Below are 24,154 nucleotides of genomic sequence, written 5' to 3' on the forward strand. Positions count from 1 at the left end.
TATAGAATATTACTAGTTTCAGAGGTAGATTTCAGTGATTCATCAGTCTTATATAGTGTCCAGTGCTCATTATATCACGTGCCCTCCTTAATGTCCATCACCCAGTTACCCCATCTCCCCACACCCTTCTCGTCCAGCAATCCTAAATTTGTTTCCTGAGATTAAGAGTTTCTTATGGTTTGTCTCCCTTGACTTTGTCTTGTTTTATTGTTTCCTCCCTTCTCCCATGATCCCGTTTTTTCTCTTAAATTTCATATATGAGTGCAATCATATGATAACTGTCTTTCCCTGTTGACTTATTTCGCTTAGCATAATACCCTCTAGTTCCATCCACCTCATCGCAAATGGCAAGATTTCATTTTTTTGATGACTGAGTAGTATTCCATTGTATAGATATACCCTATCTTCTTTATCCATTCATCTGTCGATGGACATCTGGGCTCTTTCCACAGTTTGGCTATTGTGGACATTGCTGCTATAAACATTTGGGTGCAGGTGCCCCTTCAGATCACTACATTTGTATCCTTGGGGTAAATCCCCAGTCGTGCAATTGCTGGGTCATAGGGCAGCTCTATTTTCAACTTTTTGGGGAGCTTCCATTCTGTTTTCCAGAGTGGCTGCACCAGCTTGCAGTCTTACCAATAGTGTAAGAGGGTTCCACCCTTTCTCCACATCCTCACCAACATCTGTCATTTCCTGTCTTGCTAATTTTAGCCATTCTGACTGGTGTGAGGTGCTATCTCATTGTGGTTTTGGGTTTGTATTTCCCTGATGCCAAGTGATGTTGAACATTTTTTCATGTGTCTGTTGGCCATTTGGGTCCTCTTTGCAGAAATATCTATTCATGTCTTCTGCCCATTTCTTGGTTGGGTTATTTGTCCTTTGGGTGTTGAGTTTGTTAAGTTCTGTATAGATTTTGGATACTAGCCCTTTATCTGATAAGACATTTGCAATATCTTCTCCCATTCTATTGGTTGCCTTTTGGTTTTATTGACTCATAGTCCTTACTTTTCTAAACCAAAATCATCAGCTTTGAGTTCTCATCCATTTATCTGGCAGAAAATAAAATCTCAGTCATTATTTAAGCCTTTGTCCTCCCTTTCACAGAATCATACAAGAATCACAGGCTTACATTGTCCCAAGAACTTTGAGAGGGTGCCTTAAACTTAGTCTTTGGACATTGACTTCATTCCCATTGTCATTCAAAGGACTGGAGGTAGAAAAATTCATAAGCACATTGAATATTGTCCATCCTCTGTTGAGGGTTGCTGTATTAGTCTACTTAGGATGACATAAAAATACCACAGACTGGGTATTTTTGCAATGCCATAAAATTATAGTTTCTCACAGCTCTGGAAGCTGGAGGTCTAACATCAAGGTGGTAGAGGGCTTGGTCTCTCCTGAGGCCTCTGTCTTTGGCTTATACATGGTCACCCTCTTGCTGTGTCTTCACCTGGTCTATTCTCTGGGCACACACACTCTTGGTGTTTCCTCCTCTTATAAGGACAGCAGTCCTGGGATGACTGGGTGGCTCAGTTGGTTAAGTGTCTGCCTTCAGATCAGGCAATGATCCTGGGGTCCTGGGATTGAGCCCCTCATTGGACTCCTTGCCTAGTGAGGAGCCTGCTTCTTTCTCTCCCTCTGCCTGCCACTCTACCTGCTTGTGCTCTCTCTCACTATGCCCCCCCCAACAAATAAATAAATAAAATCTTAAAAAAAAAAAAAAGACACCAGTCCTATCAGATTAAAACCATTCTTTTATGATTCATTACTTCCTTATAGGCCCTGTCTCCAATTACAGTCACATTGGGGGTTAGGACTTCAACCTGTGAATTTGGGGGGAGGGTGAGAAGCCACAGTTCAGTCCACAACAGTCATCCTTGAAGGAGTAACCGGAGCCCCAGGGTAGAGAGCACACTCATTATTGTAAAGTGATTGGAAATTCAGACTTGGATGAATTCAGAGGTAAGGAGGAAATGGTATGAACTGGGATTTCAGATATTTTGCTTTCACCTTCCTTCTTAATTCAATGCTGAAGGTTACCTTTCCCTCTAAAACCAACCAGGTTAATCCTTTTTAATGGGCTAGAAATGCCACTGGTCTTCACTCTCCTCCTGAGTGATTGTGTGTTTTTATTTTTATTTATTTATTTATTTTAAAAGATTTTATTTATTCATTTGACAGACAGAGATCACAAGTAGGCAGAGAGGCAGGCAGAGAGGAGGAAGCAGGCTCCCTGCTGAGCAGAGAGCCCAATGCAGGGCTTGATCCCAAGACTCCAGGATCATGACCTGAGCTGAAGGCAGAGGCTTTAACCCACTGAGCCACGCAGGTGCCCCAATTCTGTGTTTTTAAAGACATCTTTCCTTTCTTTCCTCTCTTCCCTTCCCTTCCCTTTCTTTCTCTTTCTCTTTCCTGGGCTGGGTATTTTAGGCAAGGGTGGACATTCGTCAGACGGAAGACAAAGATTTTAATGCAAATGATTTGTCTGGGAAGGGATTCCAGACAACACTCATAAGGAAAGAAACAAGGAAGGAAAGAAACGACTAAAAGTGTGTTAGTGAACTGGAACGTGACCAGGCCTCAGTCCTATTGGGATCCACTGGGAACATGACTCAGAGTTGTCCCATCCAAGGGCAGGAAAACTGCTATGTACCCTCCAGTTCTCATTCATCAGTGGGGGGTTGCAGCTCCCTGGGGATATTACCTGTCTTGGCATTTCTGGCCTGCTCCCTATAAAGGAGCTAAGAGCAAACTTTCAGGCAGAAGGTGCCTGAGTGGGGTGCCTGGGTGGCTCAGTGTGTTAGGCATTTGCCTTTGGCTCAAGTCATGATCTCAGGGTCCTAGGATCAAGCCTGCATCGGGTTTCCATTCAGCGGTAAGTCAGCTTCACCCTCTGCCTCTGTGATCCCAATCTCTCTCTGTGATTGTTTTCACTCTCTTTAAGATAAATAAAATCTAAAAAAAAAAAACGTAAAAAGAGCCAGAGAATGACCTTGTCCTTCTGGGGGAAAGGTGAATGAGCAGGGGATATATGAGGGACACTGACTGCTACTAGAGTGGGGTGAGGTAGGGAAGGGAGACTAACAGCCCTTAGTTAGGAAGAGGGATGAACTAAGTAATTGATAGCATGAGGAGAACTGGTCTAGAGAAAGATTTTGTTTTATTTTAAATTTAATTTGTTTTTAAGATTGGAAGGAGGGGGAGGGGCAGAGGGAGAGGGAGAGAGGATCTCAAGCAGGCTCCATGCCCAGCCTGTAGTCCAGAGCAAGGTTCAATCTCATGACCCTGAGATCATGACCTGAGCAGAAATCAAGAGTCAGAAGCTTAACCAACGGAGCCACCCAGGCGCCCCTTATTTTTTTTTTTAATTAAAAAAAAAAAAATCAACAACTTATGCGGCAGTATTAGAGTACCTATCTGCACATGCTTTATTATAGTTATTTTTAAAATATTCTATAATTCAAACTTCATATTATTCTAATGGTTCTTCTTTGTTAGGTTTAAATCAGCGTAATTTAATATATATTTTTTTCCCCTCCCCATGGCTTTTTCACTTTGCAGGCACATGGTAAAACATGCCAGGGTCTAAAACGTAAAGGTCTGCAGGACTTGGTAACATATATCCACGGATGGCGTGATGGAGTAATAAAATGGCCTCAGTTGAATAGAGTAGTGGGCATTGCGATAACTGTGCGACAATGCTCTGCCTGAAGAGGGCAGCAGCTACTGATCCTTAGGCAGAGTAGGCCTGAGGATGTGATTTCAAGAAAAGTTAAGCCTCAGTATGCCAAGCTGCCTGATTATTAACATGGTACTAAAGATCATAGACTCTGGAACCAGGGGGCCTGTAGTTAAATCATATTCCTACTGATTATTAACTATTAACCTTGGGCAAATTATTTCACTATTCTCTGACCCTCAGTTTTCTCATCTCTTGAATGGGACTAACGATTGTCACTGTCAACACCCAACATTTAAAACTAGAAATTGACAAGACTGCCTAACTCACACTCTAACTAAAGCCCATTGTTCTTATTTCTCATCACACTTTTTTGAGGCATTAATGAAGGTGTTTGGCAATGACTGGAACATTCCAACTGGCAGGCCAGAAATGCCTTGATAGCAACAGAATGCCTCAGAAGGGCCCGTCCCCTTCTCAGCCCATGATCGCCCCAGCCATGATCACCTGCTCTCTGCCTGTTCTCTTGCATGAACTCCTTGAACTTCTTCCTATAAAACTCTAGATGTCCGTTCTGCAGGTTAGCTGATAAGGCTTGAATTTGCCACCTCCTCTGGCTGCTGGTACCCTACATAATTTTCTCCCTTTCTCTTTTCCAAATCCTCATCTCTTGAATTATTGGCTTCTCTCTCTCTTTTAAAGGTTATTTATTTATTTATTTGACACAGACAGAGAGAGAGGGAGAGGGCAAGCACCAGCAGGGAATGGCAGGCAGGGGAGAAGCAGGCTTCCTGCTGAGCAAAGAGTGGGAAGGATGCGGGACTTGATCCCAGGACCCTGGGATCATGACCTGACCCAAAGGTAGCTGCTTAACCAACTGAGCCACCCAGGCACCCCAGATTATTGGCTTCTCTTGTGACAAATTTATCCAAATTTGTTTGGTAATGGTGTTGGCAAACCTAGCCAGGAGGTATGCATTCACTTCATGAGTGCCCTAGGGATCTGAGCAGTAGGAAGCCTCAGTGTGCACCAGGGCTTACCTGTCTGTTGCTTGAGTTTGGTAAAATTTATATTGTTGGGTTGGGGGGAGGATTAGATGGATCAAGTGCTTAGAACCATACTTAGTATTAAATACGCAAAAATTTTTGGCTACTGTTTCAGTTTCATTTCATTTTCAGCTGTTAATTAAGAATTTAATTCGACTTTTAAATTTCAGTTAATTACAGATTCACATGTAGTTATAAGACAAAACTATAAAGAGATCTTCTATTTCCCAGTTTCCCCCAGTGGTAACATCTTGCAAAACTACAGTACAATGTCACAAAACAGGATTTATTTATTTATTTATTTGACAGAGAGAGAAAGAGTGAATGAGAACAAGCAGGGGTAGTGACAAGACAGATGCAGAGGGAGAGGGGGAAGCAGGTCTCCTGCTGGGTGGGGAGCCTGATGACCTGGGATCATGACCTGAGCCAAAGGCAGACACCTAACTGACTGAGCCACCCTGGTGACCCTACAAGCAGGATTCTGATTTTTTTTTAAAGATTTTATTTATTTATTTGACAGATAGAAATCACAAGTAGGCAGAGAGGCAGGCAGAGAGAGAGGAGGAAGCAGGTTCCCTCTTGAGCAGAGAGCCGGATGTGGGGCTCGATCCCAGGACCCTGGGATCATGACCCGAGCCGAAGGCAGAGGTTTTAACCCACTGAGCCATGCAGGTGCCCAGGATTCTGATTCTGATATTGATGCAGTCAGGACAATGTTTCCATCTCCATGAAGCCTTTTTTTGTTTTTATTTTTTATTTTAAAAGGTTTTATTTATTTGAGAGACAGAGAAAGCGAGCTAGAGAGCACAAGCGGGCGAGAAAGAGGAGCCTGATGTGGGGCTTGATCCCAGGACCCTGGGATCATTACCTGACCCAAAGGTAGATGCTTAACTGACTGAGTCACCCAGGCTCCCCTTGTATTGCCCTTTTATAGCCATACTCGTGTTGTTCTGCCCCCGCTCCCTTATTAATACCTGGCAACCACTAATCTCTTCTCCATTTCTGTAACTTTGTTATTTCTAGAATGTTATATAAATGGAACCATAAAGTACGTAACCATTTTTATTGGCACTTTTCACTCAGCCTAACTCCCTGGAGATTTATCTAGATTGTTGGGTGTGTCAAATGAGTGTATGAGGTTGCTGAGTAGTTGGTATAATATACTACAGATTAATTATTCATCCATTGAAGGACATAGGGGTTTTCCCAGGTTTTGACTATTACAAAGAAAATTACTCTGAACTTTGAATATAGGTTTTTGTGTGCACTTAAGCTTTCGTTTCTCCAGGACAAATGCCTACGTGCAATTGCTGGGTCATGTGATCGTTGTATGTTTGGTTTTTAAAGAAACTGCCAAACCATTTTCCTGAGTAGCTGTATCATTTTGCATTTCCACCAGCAATGAATGAGTGGTCAACTTTCTCTACATTCTTACTTGCATTTGATGTTAGTATGTTTCATTTCAGCCATTCTGATAGTCGTTTAGTGATATTTCATCATAATTTTAATTTGCACTTACCAAGCACTTAATCCTGTTGAAGATCACTTCATGTATTAATTTGCTATCTGTATGAACTCTTTGGTGAAATGTCGCTTCATGTCTTTTGCCCATTTTTGTACTTGGACCATTTGGTTTTTTTGCTGTTGAGTTTTTAGAGCTCTGTATATAGCCTGGATAAGGAGTCTTTTTCAGATATACAGTTGGCACATATTTTCTCCCAATCTATAGCTGGGCTTTTCATCTCTTAACAGGGATTTTCACAAGGCTGAAGTTTTATTTAATTCAGATATAATTCATATGACTTAAAAGTCACCATTTTAAAGTGTAGACTTTGTGTGGCTCGTTGGTCAAGCGTCTGCTGTCAGCGCAGGTCATGATCCTGGGGTCCTGGGACTGAGTCCTGCGTTGAGGGACTGAGCAGGAAGCCTGCTTCTCTTTTTACTCAGCATTTTATTTTTTACTTTAGCACTCAAAACTGGTTCTGTCACTTTCTTCTTCATACTTTCTGAATTGGAACTGTATTCCTTCCGTAGGTAAGATGTTATGACTCTCCCATTGTTTTTAATATTTTTTTTGTCTTTAGTTTCAATAAGTTTGATTATGGTGTGTCTTAAGTGTGGATTTCTTTGCCTTTATCCTGCATGACGTTTGCTTAACTTCTTGATCTGTGGGTTTACAGATTTTGTAAAGTAGGGAGTTTTCAGCTATCATTTTTGGAGTCCTTTTCCAGTCCCCTTCTTTCTCTTCTTCTAATACTCCGAAGACACAAATGGAAGATCGTTTGTTATAATCCCATAGGACTGTGAATGGATTTGGTTTATTTTGTTTCTGTTTTTTCAGACTGAGTAATTTCTATTGCTCTCTCCAGTTCACGAATTTCCTATATCTCAAGCATTCTGCTGAAGCTCATTCATGGAGTTATAAAATTTTAGTTTTTGTATTTTCAGTTCTAAAATTTCCATTTGGTTAACTTTTAGGTCTTCTACTACTTTACTGGGACTTTTAATTTCTTTGCTGAGATTTTATATTTTTTAAAAAATTTGTTTCAAATGTGTTTGTAACAGCTCATTGAATCAGTTCAATGACGGCTGCTTTAAAATCTTTGTCACATAATTCTAACTTCTCTGTGATCTTGGTGTTGGTGTCTCTTCATTACCTTTTTAAAAATTCAGTTTGAGATCTTGTTTCTTGATTTAGCAAGTTATTTTCAGTTGAAACCAGGACATCTGGGGACTTATGAGATTCTGGACTGTATCTAAGCCTTTGTTTTAACTGGCTTCTTCTCACACTACTTTGGCAGATGAAGGTGGGGGGGGGGGGCGGCGGGGACAATGTCTCCACCATCTACCAGATGGTGTTAGAAGTTTAGAAGTTCAGGTTTCCCACTCTTCCTCCATTGACAATGAAGGGAGGTGCTCCCTATTCCTGCTGGTGGGGTTGGGAGTTCCAGCTCTTTTTTAGGTTTTCAGTGATGCCTCCCTGGCTGAGGGGGATAGGAATTTCCTATTACTGTTCCGTATGTCACCACCAATGACACTATAGTGTGAGGATGTGTGTGGTCTCAATAATTGGTTTTATATTCTTGTTTGAATTTATTGTGTAAATCTCTTTTGATTTTAAATATGCATAAAATTTTATAAACTTAATACATAACTAGTTTTATATTTATATTTAGTTAATGGACTAAGGATAAAAATGTTTTGTTTAAAAGGGCTTTATACTCATGGGGTACCTGGGTGGCTTAGTGGGTTGAGCCTCTGCCTTCCACTCAGGTCATGATCTCAGGGTCCTAGGATCAAGACCCACTTCGGGCTCTCTGCTCAGCAGGGGGCCTGCTTCCTCCTGTCTCTGCTGGCCTTTCTGCATACTTGTGATCTCTGTCAAATAAATATATAAAATCTTAAAAAATAAAAGGGCTTTATACTCTTGATTTGGCTCTGGTTGTGATTTCAGAGTCATGGGATTGAGCCCTGCATTGGGCTCTGTGCTCAGCACAATCTGCTTGAGTTTCTCTCTCTCTCCCTCTGCCCCACCTGCTCATGTTCTCCCTTTCCTCTAAAATAAATCAATCTTTTTTTTCCCCCCTTAAAGGGCTTTATCCTTTACACCAGTTTGAGAAACACTGATATGGGTGACTATAGGGCTGTTAGGGTCCGTGATCAAAGGAACGAGACTGACACAAAGCGAAAACCAAGCAAAGCTTTATTTCACACCAAGCATCAGAAACCAAACCGACCGGTCGGGGCCATCTCTTACGTAGAGGTGACGAGACGAGGACGCCGCTCCCAATGACAAAGAGGCGAGGATGATGAGGATGACAACCCTGACGACACAGACTCTGTTCCCCATGAGGCCACTCTGACAAGGCTACTCCCCGGAGGAGGCCGCATGCCGGACGAGGTCGCTCCCGAGGATGAAGAGGCCAAGAGGCCGCTCTGGACGAGGCCGCTCGATGACGAGGCTGCATGCCAACGAGGCCGCTCCCCGGAATGACGCCGCTCTGGCGAGGCCACTCCAACGAGGCCGAGGCTCAAGGCGTCGAGGCTGGTCGCGGTGGGGCTGCGGCTTGGGGTGGCGAGGCCACTGGCGGCGGCAAGGCTGCTCTGGACGGCGTTGTTCCCGACGAGGACTATCACTCCGACGCGGCTTGGCGCCACGCTGCTCCTGACAACCCCGATGCTATCACTCCTACGACTACCCTAATGGCTCCCAACGGCTACTCTAACGGCTACTCTAACTCCTCCTGCTTCTCTAAGGGCTATTCTAACTCCTCCTACTTCTCCCCCGCCCCCAGCCTCACAGACTAACCTTTATAGAGGTGGTTGAGCCCCGCCCACACACAGGTGGCCAATGAGATTTCAACTCACCACAGTTAATATATGCATGCCCCACTGATTGGATACGGCTATCTGGCCTGGCCCGCCCCTATATCCGGGGTTTACAAGTAAGTTCCTCTGGCTAACCAGGCCCCTCCAAGGGCCTGACGCCCAAATCAAGAGTCTCTGGAGATATTCATGTTTCTGTCCAGGTTCTCTCACCCACATGAAAAGACAAAAGGAGCTGGGGTCATGACACTATGGACATCATGCCAGTCTGACATAGATTTCTCATAGATAAGAGAAAAGTAAACTCTTATTAAGGGCTCTATTAGTTTCCTATTGCTGTTGGAACATATTACCACAAACTTACTGGCCTACAACAACACAGATATGTTCTTCTACAGTTTTGCAGGTCGAAAGTCCAAAATCAGTTTCACTGGACTAACATCCAGTTGGTGGAAGGGCTGGTTGCCTCTGGAGGCTCCAAGACAGAATTTGTTTCCTTGCCTTTGCCAGGTTCTAGAAGCTGCCTGCATTCTTTGGCTTGGGGCCCCTTCATCTTCAAAGCAAGCAGTGTAGCATCTTCAAATCCCTTTCTTACTCTCTGTCCTCTGTTTCTCTTATCACCTCTCCTTCTCTGCCTCTGAAGCTCCTCCCTCCCTCTTGTAGGACCCTTGTGATTACACTGGACTCACCTGGGTGGTCCACAATAATCACCCCATCTCAAGACCCTTCACTTACTCACATCTACAAAGTCTTTTTATCATGTAAGTTAACATATTTTCGGGTTCCTGCGATTTAAGATGTGGACATCTTTGGGGGATGTTGTTAACTTCAACTAAATCCAATTTAAAATGACTGACCTTTTCACTAGCAGATAAGCTCCACCATAATGGGGATTTTTTTCCAGGATTGTTCACCAGTGTTTTCTTAGTTTTCTGCCAATACAGTGGGGGTCACATTTTCATGACTGTCACTGCTGAGAAGGCAGCTTCAAAAAGTCTTGGGTGTAGAGGATCCTACGAAGAAGGAAAAGCAAGTACAAGTACAACATTAGGCCAGAATATACTTTTTATTCATAGAAATAATAATGAATATAACATTTGTTATGACACTGCTCATTTTATCTCAATTCTCATAAACTATCAAGTTGTTGATATATTGCACCCATCTGAAAAGCTATTCAGATCCTAACCCAAAACATAAGCTGGCCAAACCCAGAGGGTTTCACTCAGTAGGTTTCTCATCTTTATCTTTGTATCTCTCTCTTCTGAGTGTCATCTGGTTTTACCTTTGTGTCTTCTTTTCTGACTCTGCAATTTAAAAAGTTTTTGCTTACTATTAAATCAACATAAAAACATTATACAAGGAAATATTAAAAACAACAACAACAAACCATGTGGCACCTGGATGGTTTAGTTGGTTAAATGTCTGACTTGATTTGGACTCAGGTCATGATATCAGGGTCCTGAGAGCAAGTCCTGTGTCAGGCTCTATGCTCAGCAAGGAGTCTGCTTGAGATTCTCTCTCTCTCTCTCTTTTCCTCTGCCCGCCCCCCCCCTCATGGGGCAGAGGAAGAGGGCAAGTAGGCATGCTCTCTAAAATAAATAGGTAAAACTTAAAAAAAAAAAACAACCCATGATCCATGATTCAAACATTAATTTCTCTGCCAGATTTGTGGGAGTAAATGTGCAAACTCTAGAGTCACACTGCTTTATATTTATTTACATCCTAGCTTTGCCTCTCACTAACAGTGTGACTTTGGGTAAATTACTCAGATCTCCTGGGTTTCAGTTTCCTCATTAGTAAAACAAAATAACAACCGTACCTTCATCACAGAGCTGTTGTGAAAATTAGATGAATTAAACTGAAAACAAAGGTTGGCACATAGCAACCCCCTCAATAACTATTAATAATTATTCTTTTTTTCAACCCAATAATTTTCTTCCCATATGATTTTTATTCAGGTGCAATCACAGGATACATAAAGCATTATGTTCTACTTTTTTCATTTAATGCTCATGTTTTTCTCCACATTCCTATTTTATTAATTTATATATTATTTTTAGTGACAGCTTGACTTTCCATACTATTGTAAGTTTTGTTTAAATATTTCCTTGTTATTGTATTATTATTATTAGTGAAGATCTCATAAGCATACTTTGTATCCGATGCTTTATTTAGCAATTGTTCCTGGAGTATAATTCTTGATTTTGTGTCCAACATTTAAAACTCCTTCCTACAGGGGGCGCCTGGCTGGTACAGTGGGTAGAGTGTACAACTTTTGATCTCAGGGTTGTGAGTTCAAGCCCCATGTTGGGTGTGGTGCATACTTTAAAAAAGCAAATAAACAAAAAGCCTCTTTCTTTCCTTCTGTGTAGTTTCAAAGAAGCAACTGCTTTCAGTACATGTTGGAAAGAGAAGCAGATCTATCATACCAGCACAGTGAAGTCATTTTCTCTTAGGAACAGACTGTAGATAAAAGACTGATAAGGTCTATACTGTTTTCATCACTGTTGTCATCATTCATTCATTCAACAAACATGTATTATTCAGGCAGGATGAGTTAGGTCTTTTTCGAGTAGGAAGAAAGTTATAAAAGAAAGCCAGAGATTAAAAAAAAAGTCATGAGTTCTAAATACAAACATCATTTTATTTATAAACCTCCCACGTTGATTCCATGTGTCTTTTAATGCACAATGTGGAATGTAGGTGCAAGTTAAAAAGGGGCATTTTCTTCTCTCAAGGAACTAAAATTATGTCAACCTGATACTGCTCATCTAAACATACAAATTTTACAGAAGCCATGGGGATATCTGGTAAGAAGGGAGTCCCTGTCTCCGAGATGTGTACATAAATGCCTTTTCCCCTGTACCTCAATATTATTTTGAAATATTTCAATATTATTTGAATGATATTGTTGGATTGTAGTGATAGTAATGATATTATTGGAATCTTCTCCTTGAAGGCAGAAGGAGAAATCTTTGTAAGTCCAGCATGACCACATTCCTTCTTTTGATGAGGGCCTACTGTAAAAACCCAGTTGACCTAAACTATATTCTGTGTGCTATTAAAGCTACAGAGCTTTTCACATATGAAATAATAAAGATTAAATGGTTTTTTTAGCCCACCACATCCTGAGTTCAGTTTTACACCTTTTCATCCGAGTAGTTGAAGTTCTATAAAAAAGTCTCTCTTGTTGTCTTTATCTCTGTCTCTCTTCTTAACAACATTCTGCTTAAAACAATTGCCAGCATTCTGTACTACTTGCTTGGGGGATAATATACCCACAGATAATACACCCACCTACTTACATTGATAACGTAATGAATGTATTCTTTAGGAAACAGTATAACATTAAGGAAACTACCTTAACTATTGTTGATAAGGAATTCTGTTATCTAGGTATTTTGTTTACAGATCCGTTCTCTCTGGTTTTCTTGAGAACTAAGAGGGATAATATAGACATTTTCCTCTCTTTGAAACTTTATGAATGGGTAATACGTGGGTCTGGGTTTGCTGCCCTTTCAGTCAGACTTTGTCAACTTTGAGAACCTTGTTTCATTTCCATTAAGCCAGAAATAGGAGCCACCAGAGTACCCAGGGAGCACAGGCAAAGTGAATTGGAAATCAGTTCTTTTAATCACCACAATATCAGTTAACCCTTTAAGACAGTGGCTCTCCTACCTTGTTGGGATCGGTTGATTTATTTATTTATTTTATTATTATTATTTTTTTTGTTTATTTTCAGCATAACAGTGTTCATTGTTTTTGCACCACACCCAGTGCTCCATGCAGTACGTGCCCTCCCTATTACCCACCACCTGGTTCCTAAACTTCCCCCCCCCCCTTCAAAACCCTCTGGTTGTTTTTCAGAGTCCATAGTCTCTCATGCTTCATCTCCCCTTCCAGTTTCCCTCAACTCCCTCTCCTCTCCATCTCCCCACGTCCTCCATGTTCTTTGTTATGCTCCACAAATAAGTAAGACCATATGATACTTGACTCTCTCTGCTTGACTTATTTCGCTCAGCATAATCTCTTCCAGTCCCGTCCACGTTGCTACAAAAGTTGGGTATTCATTCTTTCTGATGGAGGCATAATACTCCATTGTGTATATGTACCACATCTTCCTTATCCATTCATCCGTTGAAGGGCATCTTGGTTCTTTCCACAGTTTGGTTGATTTGATGGAAGTGTTAAGTCCTCTCTCATATACATACATGTATATGAGCATTTTTCTTGTGAGAAAACCACCTTTATTACCATAATAAACAATTGTAACTCTCTCTCTACACATGCACTTTTTTTTTTTTTTTCCATATAATGTCACCTCTGCTCCCTCTAAGAACACTGCCCTGGGGGAAATTATGTCAATCAGTCAACAGTAGTTTCTGAACGGGATGAGGGGAAGGAGAGATGAGGGGCTGGGGAGAGACAGCAGATCACAAAACAGAACTTCACTAGATCCGTTCTGAGTACAGGTCATTATCCTCAAGGCTCCCACCAGAGTGAGAGAAGATTTGGCATCAGAAGGCCTTGGTTCAAATCTGTGCCATCTTCCCATCCCTCCCTTTCCCTACCCAATGACTTAGGTGACTCATTAAACTTCCCAACCCTTAGGATCCCTACCCCCACCTTGTAAAATGGAATGTTGTCGGACTTCTCAGGGTTACTGCATGGTCAAAGGAGAGATAATGCATGTTTTAAAGTCCCAAACAAGCATGAGCCATAATAACTATTAATGCACTTGTCATTCTCTTAGCTTCATCTCTAGGCTGTCCCCTCATTGAGTGCTCAAGCTTCACTGTCCCCTTCTCAGAGAAGTCTCCAAGACCACTAGGTGCAAAGCAGCCTCACTCCCCCCATCACACTCAAAGCCACCACGCTGCTTTATTATAGTCAAGACACTTGTCATATGTGCAGCGGTTTCATTTTGTATTTACTTACTGCCTTTGTCTAAAAGCTCTTCAAAGACAGAGCCCTTGTCTTATTTTCCCCAGAACTGTAATAGTTCACCGCACATGGTGGACGCTCAGATTTCGGTGAGTCAGGATGGCAGCGGTTTAGACACTCCAGGGGACGAGTGCCTGGATTTAAATCCTAGCTTTTCAGCTGACTACGTCGGGTGACATCAGGTTGGTTATTTAACTTCTCGATGCCTCCCTTTCACCGCATGTAAAATGGGCAATTCTGAAATAAAGTACACTTTATGGAAATGTTAAAATCTGTTAAATAGTAAAACAGTGCCTGGCACGTAGTGAGTCTCCTACGAGTGCTGTTTCCTACTCTTCAATGAGTGAATCAAGTGTTAATACAGTAATAGTGAGGACACGTGACCCTTAAGTGTACCAGACACGCGCCGATGCCTCCGGTTTGACAGAAAAAGACTTATTCTTGTCATAAAACTCTCGTTTCGCTCCACTGCACCGTGTCATCCGCCTGACCCGCCACCGCTTAGCGGAAGGGGAGGTGCGGCCCCTAGTTGCGACAGTCACCCCCAGTCACCCCCAGGTGGCACTGCTCGGGGTTCTCCCGGGCCGGGGCCGTCCCAGACCTCGCGGGGCGGTTGTCCGGGGGTAGGAAGCTTGGGCCTAGGGAGTCCCGGCTCCGCGTTCCCGCGTTCGGGAACCCGAGGGACGCTCCTGCGACTTACCTGAGCCCCCAGCGGGGTCGCGGCGGCCGGGACGCGCCGGCAGCCCACTCCCGCCTCCAGTCTCAACACCTCCGCAGGGCTCTGGGAACGGGTGGCTGCGGGCCGAAGCGAGCGGGGGCGGGGCGAGCGGGGCGGGGCGGGGCGGTCGGGGGCGGGGCCTGCGGGCTCCGGGCTCCCAACCCCGAGGTGCCCGCGGGACTTCACACCGTCCGCGGCTCCGCGCAGCCCGCGCGCTCCAGCCAGGTAAGGATGCCGCGGCTCGGCAGGGGCGGCCCCGGGACTGCGGGACTCGGGGCCGGAGAGGGTCAGGAACCCGCGGGAGGCGCGAGGCGGCTCTCCCAAGCCCAGAGACCGACCCTCCTGCGATGAGGAAGATTTTCTCATCTTCCTGCCACGGCAGGTGAGGGACCCGGTCCACTCCGGTCCAGGAGGAAGGGACAGGTGCGCGCTCCCGCGGAGCTGCGGCTTCCTGGGCCGCCGCCTGTCAGCCTCTCGAGTTCAGGCGCTGGCCTCTCCCGAGGAGCTCCCGCCTCCTTTCCCTTGGCGTCCCAGGGCTGAGGCCGCCCCGCGCCAGGTTCAGCGCTGGGTTCACTTGCAGCGGCGCGGCCAGGTCGGTTCCTCCTCTCTGACTGGGTGGCAGCGCAGTCTCGCAGTCTCGGCACAGTCCACAGAGACATTCCACGGTTGTACGTGTCCGAGTGCCTCACCCCACCAACTTCACATTTTTTTTTTTTTAAATCTGGGAAATTGTTTGAATCTTGAAAACAGCTGTTCGGTGAAAACATGCATTGGAAAAACTAGAACCTTGACTGGAGTGTGCACTTCTCTTTGGATCCTCAATTTGCTCTCGATCTGATCTCCGCCCCCCTCCCCCGAAGAAGAATAGTACGTTTCTGTGTACCAGGTTGGGAAACAGTCTCTATTGCCATTCTTTGGAAACTGGAATATTTGATTAGAAGGGTTGGGAACAACAGGATGGGCCGGTGGCTAAGTGGGTTTGAAGGTTATCCAAAATAGTTAAGTGTTTTGAGCATATACCCTGTATTTTTCCAGTGAGTGCCCATTTTCCTTTTAGGAAATTCTGAGAATTTACTCTCTTTGAGATGATTCTCACCTAAAGAGCTGAGGAGGAAGAAACAACCTCCACACACCAGTGGTTTTCCCAATTAAGTTTAGGATTTAACAGGTCGGCTAGACACCGGTCGCTCAGTGAGCAAGAATCACATGTAATATGGAATATCATGATTTATACGGAGAAAAGAGGGCGTGTTGTCCTTTTCTTATTTTGTACTGGACATACTTTTTAGTTCAGTTACATTTTTTTTCAGTGTTTGGGAAAGACCTATACACTTTCCTTGTACTGTAATTAATCTGATCAATTATTACTACTCTTGCCAATTCATGATGCTTACTGCAATGTGTTTCTTTATGTTAATGAGTTTGATTCTTCCCAAAGGGTGTGTATGTTTTGATTTCTGGAGCTGTATAGGGTAAGTGTTGTAGACACTTGCAAATCAGTGCTGTTCTCTAGTTGGCAAAACCTTTGCTCCACATAGGTCCTTGAACTAAAATTTTCACACATCTTCCCAAACAGAAAAGAATATAGAATGCTAACGTACTTTCAACCGGTTTTACTTACTCTGTACTAAGAGAGTCATCATGGTTTCTCAGCAGCTACTACTCAAGGGCAGAGGCAATATTGTATTGTGAACTGTGATAAAGCTCAGAGAATGGTAACCTTTGCTCTGTTAAGTTCAGCCTTGACAGGTGGTTGGAAGGGTCATGGGTAGTGTCTGGCTACTTGTATGCTTGGGGAGGCATTGTCGGTCTCCCTGCCTTCCTCTGCATATCTAGAGTGGGAAGAGCCTGAGCCTTGGGCCTCCAATTACACCTCTGCTTACTGGTTCCTCCAGGTTGGTCCAGTTGGTGCTCCTTCTGCCTGCCCCAGCTCTTCCAGTTTTGTGGCTTCTACCCCGACTCCACCCCTGCCTGGATTCCCACCCTTAGGGAGAATCAACTTACTGTTCAGGACAAAGAGGATAGGTCCCCCTCCGCCTAGTGCTGGGTCCCCCATGGATGCTTAGTAAATATCTGTTGGGGACAGTGCCACTTGCTTCAAAGCCCTTATTCTCTCATGTTATTCAGTCTAGAGAGGTAAAGAGAAGGAAGTTGTACTTAGATCAGTTGTGTTAGGGGCCAGCTGCCTTGGATGGATTAGTGTTATAAAGCGGGACATTTGAGTCTTTTAGAAAGGAGTGAAATTGGCTCATGGTTGTTGGCAACTGTAAAATTATCCTATACCATGTGGTTATGGCATGGGGATAACTTCGGTGAAAAGAAGCCTGTAAGGGAGGGGCTTAGTAGTTGTCTCAACCCGGACTTGCCTTTTTGTTTCTGCCCTAGCTCAACCAGTCCTTGCTTGGGTTGAATTATAACTATGACCTTCCCCACCACGTTTGGCTGCTCAGAGCTCAGATAGCCATAGCTACTGAGGGCTAGATGTAGAAAATTGCATTTTCTTTTGTTTGGGAAAAACAAGGGTAGAATTTTGCTGAGTTGTTATTAGGGAGACAAAGCAAAAGCAAATACATGTAAAAATGCCTGGACATAGAAATCAACATGTGGTTTTTTGTTTGTTTGTTTTTAAATTTTAAACTTTTAATCTAAATTACTTTTTTTCATTCTCCAGAAACAATCCCTTGTAATTCTTTGAGCTGGTTATTTTGGTATTTGCTGCTTGCTACTATTCGAGTTCTGCAGTTGGAAGCATTATCGATTGACTTCCCACTGTGGAAGATGATGACGTGGCTCCCTTTATTTTTCTCACCCCCATCTCCGACCACAGCTTCCTTATTTTCCCATCCTTGCAGTAGTAGTTAAACAATAATTTTGGTTAGATCAATATTCATAGCTAAGTCAAGCACAAGTTCTTGTTTTCTTTGGAGTTAATCGTTGTTTGTTCATTTATTTAGTTTTGTATGTCTGCATCATTAATTTGACCCAAAACTCTTGGCCAGATTCCCAAAACTTGCCTCAAATGCATCACGTGTTGTCAATTTCATTTTCCTGAAGAAGTTGTTCCTGAGTCTCCTCTTTGCCCTCATCTGGACCAGTTGCCATCTACACATGGGGACCAGTTGTCACCCTGAAGACTGTTGGCATCATCCTGGGGATCCCCATCATTTCTCTCCTGTTGGATCTCTTGTGAAGCACATGTCTTACTCTATCTTGGTGAACTCCCTTGTTTTGGTAGAGTATATCTTCATGGAGTTTTTGGAAAAAGATGCATGGGATGTGCATTTTTTTTTTTTTTTTTTTGAGACGGTGAATGCCTGGAAATAGCTCTTTTCCACTGACAATTGCCTGTTTAGAATTTTAGGATGGAAATTTTGAAGGCATTGTTTCGTTGCCTTCTAAGCTATGGTGTTGCTGTTGAGAAATTCAGAACTGTTCTGATTCCTCAGCTTTTGCCTGTAATTTGTGTACAGTTTACAAGCCTGCTGAGTCTTTTATGGACGTTATAGAATTTTCTCTTCATCTCCATAATCCTGAAATTTCATGATGCTGTACCTTGGTATGGATCTGCTTTCATCCAGTGTGCTGGGCTCTTCGAATCCTGAAACTTATATCCTTCAGTTTGGGAAAATTTTATTCAATTGACTCATTAATAATAATTTTCTCCTCTCCGTTTTCTGTGATCTTTCTTTCTTTTTTTGAAGATCTTATTTCTTTAAGAGAGAGAGAGAGGTGGGGGGAGAGAGAAAGAGCACGCACAGGGGGACTGGGCAGAGTAGAAGGGCAGAGGCATAGGGAGCAGCAGACTCCCTGCTGAGCGGGGAGCTGGATGTGGTGTGGGACTCAGTCATGAGTGGGTGGTCATGACTTGGGCTGCAGGCAGCTGCTTAACTGACTGAGTCACCCAGGCGCCCTGTGATGTTTTTTTTTTTTTTTCAGAAACTCATATATTCATGTATTAGATATTTTGGAATAGACCTCTAATTTTCTTATATTTTCTCTCCTAATATCTATCTCTCTTTTTCTTGGTTCTGCTTTTGGGGAGACTTTCTCAATTTTATCATCTAGTCTTTCCATTGAGTTTTTAATAAGTATAATCCCCTTTCTAATTATTTTAAATTAGAAGCTCTTTTTTTTTTTTTTCCTGAATGTGTGTATGTGTGTATGTGTATGTGTGTGGTGTATTGAAGGAAAGGAAAAATTTTCCTTTACCCTCAAGACCCAGCTGGACTAAGAATTAAATTTAAATGAGACAAATTAACGGGGTGGGGGGGAAGTTTTTTTTTTTTTAAGATTTTATTTAATTATTTGATAGACAGATCATAAGCAGGCAGAGAGGCAGGCAGAGAGAGAGGGGGAAGCAGGCTCCCTGCTGAGCGGAGAGCCTGATGCAGGGCTCGATTCCAGGACCCTGAGATCATGACCTGAGCCAAAGGCAGAGGCTTTAATCCACTGAGCCACCCAGGCGCCCCGGGAGGGAAAAAAGTTTTATTCCACGTGCGCAGAGGTCCAATTATGAACTTGAGACCTAAAGAAATGACTCAAGCAGGCAGTTTTTATATTTTTTAGATAAAGAAACGGTAAGTCTGTGAAGAATGGACAGGACAAAGAACATTTTAGGAACTTTCATTAGTAAAGGAATCAAAACAGGATTTGGACTGTGGTAGTAAACGAGTAAAAAGTAACAAGGCTTATTTATACAACCTTCTCGGATCTACATTTCCCATCTCTGGCCATAAGGATGTCTTTTTACTTCCTGTCCTGGTACTGGGAGGGCAGCTTTCACATAGGAGATTTATTTCCTGCTTTCAGGGGACAGAGGAAAGTCCGAGTGTTCTTCTTGCACCGGCTGTGTCTTGGGTAACTTTTACTTAAAATAATCGTAAATAAAATAAAATAAAAGTAACACATTTTGAGGTGGTCTCCTCTTGACCCCTTCAATATCCATTTCTTCTTCTGTTTTATGGTTTCAGTGCTGATCTGTCTTATCTCTGAGGATAAACTTTTTTTTTTGACGTTTTATCTTTCCATTACAGACTCAGTTTCCCCAAGTTGCTTTTGTCTAGTTTAGGTCTCAACCTTTCATGTTAGAGGTTTGCTTCCTATTTCTAATACCCTCTGTGGTCTGCTCACGTTTGAGTGGGGGTTTAAAAGCTGAAGATATGTGTGGGCTTGTTGACTGGAAACTTCACTGTCTGGTGATCTGGCTGGGGCTTTTATCTGGAGGAACTCTGATGTCATTACCTCTTGGGCCACTGAGAGTCCTCAGAAAAGGCTCTTCCACTCTTTTTCCTGGACGGTGGTGGAGAGCCTGGCTGCCGGTGATCTGGGAGCTGGGTGGAGAAGGCTGGAAGTCTCAGCATCCACATGTCCATATAACCCCCTCATGGTGTTTCTGGTAGAACACCTGAGCTGTGTCTGATGTACCCCATTCTGGAGACCCTCTCTTGGAGAGGAGGTGGGGGAGAAACTCCAGGTGCTTTTGCAAGGATGGGGAGAAAGCTACCTACTTGCCCAGGATGGCCAAAGGGATATGGGACATCCAATTGCCTTTTAAAGCAGCTTTCAGTCCTCTTTTTTTTTTTTTTTTTTAAGATTTTATTTATTTATTTGGCAGAGAGAGATCACAAGTTGGTAGAGAGGCAGGCAGAGAGAGAGAGAGAGAGAGAGAAAGGGAGAGGGAAGCAGGCTCCCTGCTGAGCAGAGAGCCCGATGTGGGACTCGATCCCAGGACCCTGAGATCATGACCTGAGCCGAAGGCAGCGGCTTAACCCACTGAGGCACCCAGGCGCCCGCTTTCAGTCCTCTTTATTTCACCTCTCCCCTCTCCCCACAGACAGTCTAACTGCCTTTAATTATGTAGCATTTTGGAGATACTATGGTATGAATCGTGTTGTTTCTTGGCTTCCCCTCACTTCCCCACGTGAGGTCTCATGTTGTCATTTTACTGGGCTTTCGGGGGGAGGTTTTGCTCAATCTGCCGTTGGTGCCTTAACCAACCTCCACGAGAGACCGGTGAGCTTCAGCGATGGTGTTGTGCTGCTGTCTTCCTGCCTTTACCAGCAGTAAACTTTCTTTGGCCAATCCAGGCATATTCTCTTGCAGAAGCCAGTTTGGACCTCAGATTTCTTCTTCTACCACTTTAAGTATCCGCCACCAACCATTTACCCTTGTCGTGGGAGGCAAAACGTCTCGACCTAGCGTGGGTGTAATATAGCTTACTGGTCATCGAGCCCTTGTTCCTCTTCTCCAGCTCACTGTTGAGGAGGACCCGTTCCAGCACCTCTGCCTCTGATTGTCTTACCTTTTAGGGAAACTCCACGATAAGCCCAATACTGTAATCTGAAAGGCAGGCCTGGTGTTATTGGTGACCATGTGGCCTCTAATGGAAGTTATCACTGTTTCCTTCTGGAGGCCGGTTTATCACACAATTGCTTTACCAGCAGAAGCATCCTCACTTCCTGTTTCAAAGCTCATGTCTTTCTTGGAATGTGCACCAAGTTCCTGTTTCTGGCTGGGCTGTGCAGAAGAAATGACTGATCTGTCCGGGGCCTCGTGAATGATCAGAACTTTCCCAACCCCATTTTACCAACTAAATCATTCCTTAGGCTTCTTTAATTCAGGTGATCTTGCAGTCTTCTTTGCCACCAGACTGACAACGTCAACAGGACTTTATGCTCACATACAGAAGAATGGGGAGAGTCAGCATCCGCTGAAGGAGGGAGAGCATTGCTCCCAAACCACCTTATCTGTGCAGAAAAAGCAAAGGCCTGTACTCCTACGCTGATGCCTATGCATTGGAGTGGGTGCAGCAGTGACTTGCTCTCTGGGGGTGACAGCAAAGGAGAAGGTGGTTAGAACACACTTAGCTGGAGCCCCCCATTGTGAACGGAAACTTGGCCAGTTGAGTACCTGCAGGACTCATTCTTCCCTCGGTGCATCCAGCGCCATCCTTCTCTTTTCTTTTTTTAAAGGATTTTATTTATTATTTGTCAGAGAGAGAGAGAGCAAGCAAGAGGGGCTGCGGACAGAGGGAGAAGCAGGCTCCCTACAGAGCAGGGAGCCCAAATGCAGGACTCGATCCCAGGACCCTGGAATCATGACCTGAGTTGAAGGCAGACTCTTAACCGACTGAGCCACCCAGGCATCCCCATCATTCCCTTTTTGAAATAGAACCTTTGAAGCAATTGCAACCTCTCTTTCCGTGCAGTATGTTTGTCTCTTACGTGCTAAGTGTTTCACGTAAATTCTTTCTGTCTTCATAGCTGGATTGCAAACTCTCCTAGGGACGAGTGCAATGTCTAATAAATACTTGATGAATGTACTGAGTGAATTTTCCAGATAATTGTGGACACTTAGCAGGGGAAAAAAAAAGATATTTGGTCATAGTTATCCAAGTTGGACCCAATAGCCTAAATTCATTAAATTCTTCATTAGACTTTTTTTTTTTTTTTAAGATTTTGTTTATTTATTTGACAGAGATCACAGGCAGGCAGAGAAGCAGGCAGAGAGAGAGAGGAGGAAGCAGGCTCCTGCTGAGCAGAGAGCCTGATGCTGGGCTTGATCCCAGGACCCTGAGATCATGACCTGAGCTGAAGGCAGAGTCTTTAACCCACTGAGCCACCCAGGCGCCTCTCTTCATTAGACTTTCACTTTACTTTTGCTGTATAGACAGAAACGTGGAACATGTATGTTTTCCCAAGTGCTGATAACATTCTTTTTTCTTTTCTTTCTTTCTTTTTTTTTTTTTTTAAAGACTTTATTTCTTAAGTAATCTCTATATCCAACTCGAGGCTTGAACTCACAATCCTGAGTCACATGTTTCACTGACCAAGCCAGCCAGGCATTGACAACATTCTTAAAAGGACAACACAGATTACTACTACTACTACTACTACTGCTGCTATTTTCCCCCCGGCCTGTGTATTTTCTCTTAGCATAGTGTTGTGATTGTCTTGGTTCTTATGGCTAAGAAGAGTGGCTTTTGGAGGAGGGAGGGAAGTACGTGCTGATTAGGTTGTCTGTATGGGTGAGTTTTACATTTATAAAGGAGAAAGATCTCTTTGAATTTCAGCAGTGTACATCTATTTCCTTTTGTAACTACATGTCATTTATTTTTGAAAGTTAAAAGCTTTTGAAATGATTAGCTTACAGAGTATCGAAGTGACAGATTATAAGTTTTCTTTTACTGTGTAAGATACTCATAATGTAGAACTCTCTGTCAAATATCTTATTCCATTTATCTTCAATATTTGTGAAATTCTAGCCTGATTTCATAGGAAAAGATTTTAATTTTTCTCTGTCCTGAATAGAGTTCCAACAATGTCTTTCTGTTACTATTTCCTTAGAAACTCTCGCGTCCTCATGTATCCCCCAGTATTCTCTTTCAGCCATGACGTGTGGGATCTCCACGTGACTGCCCCAAAAATGAAACTGTGGCTTTTTTTTTTTTTTTAAGATTTATTTATTTATCTTAGAGAGAGGGAGAGGGAGAAAGTGCAGGAGTCGGGGGAGGCAGAGGGAGTATGAAGGGGAGAGAAGCAAACTCCCCTTTGAGTGGGAGCCCAACATGGGGCTCGATGCCCCCTCGACCTACAGAGATCAGGATCTGAGCCAAAATCAAGAGTTGGACACTCAGGGTGCTTGGGTGGCTCAGCCGGTAAGCATCTGCCTTCGGGTCAGGTCATGATCCCAGAATCCTGGGAGTGAGTCCAGATCAGGCTCCCTGCTCAGCAGGGAGTCTGCTTCTCCCTTTGCCCTTGACCCTGGTTATGCTTAGGCTGTGTTCTCTCTCTCTCATTCCCTCCTCTCCCCCTGCCCCCAATCATGTGTACTGATGTACACACTCACTCTCTCTCAAATAAATAAATAAATTCTTAAAAAAGGAGTCTGACCCTTAACTGACTGAGCCACCCAGGTTCCCCATAGTTGCGGCCTTTTTTTTTTTTTCTTACACAGGAGTGATTTCAAGGTTTATTTTTCTGCGGATCTAATTTAAGTGTGCAACGAAGTTGGTTTTTACCATTGGAATCATTTTTGTTTTATAGAAGGCAGTTGGCTTTCTTTTTTATTCTCTGCCTTGTGTCTGATCCTTTAGCCAGGTGGTTAAGCAGAAATACAACTCAACTGAGTTATGAGTGAATGAGATACATAAATTGAGGTGTGAATGCTTCTTAATTTTTTAAAGGATTGTCAACTTACTGATCACCCATTGAAACCAGTTATAGAAGCACTGCATTAAAAAATTCTAGGTCATAGGTCCCTGAAGTCATAGCTGAAAGAGGGTTTTTGGGCTAAGTGTTGGGAACACATCCTTCCACCTCGCCTAGAGTAAGGATAAATCCTTGTATGCCACGGAGATTCCTCAACTCTCAGTGTGCTCTGTGGAGTCTCCCTGCCATCATTATAAAAAAAAAGTTATTTTACATATACTAATTA

General features: G+C 43.3%; 1 protein-coding gene across 2 annotated transcripts in view; it reads left to right on the forward strand.

Annotated features, from left to right (window-relative positions):
• The first annotated feature begins 1,893 nt into the window (after window positions 1-1,893).
• Window positions 1,894-24,154, forward strand: part of TEC (tec protein tyrosine kinase) — a 153,546-nt gene continuing 131,285 nt past the window's right edge. Inside the window, exon 1 of one of the 2 annotated variants that reach the window (XM_045997703.1) lies at window positions 1,894-1,965. In XM_045997703.1, coding sequence (XP_045853659.1) covers window positions 1,954-1,965 — 12 coding nt within the window. In that variant the 5' untranslated portion in view covers window positions 1,894-1,953. Of the gene's footprint in view, window positions 1,966-14,842; window positions 14,945-24,154 lie in introns of those variants that run through there. The other variant, XM_045997704.1, reaches the window with a different exon arrangement.

Source organism: Meles meles, chromosome 2 (assembly GCF_922984935.1).
Source record: "Meles meles chromosome 2, mMelMel3.1 paternal haplotype, whole genome shotgun sequence".
In the NCBI taxonomy this organism is placed as follows: Eukaryota; Metazoa; Chordata; class Mammalia; order Carnivora; family Mustelidae; genus Meles; species Meles meles.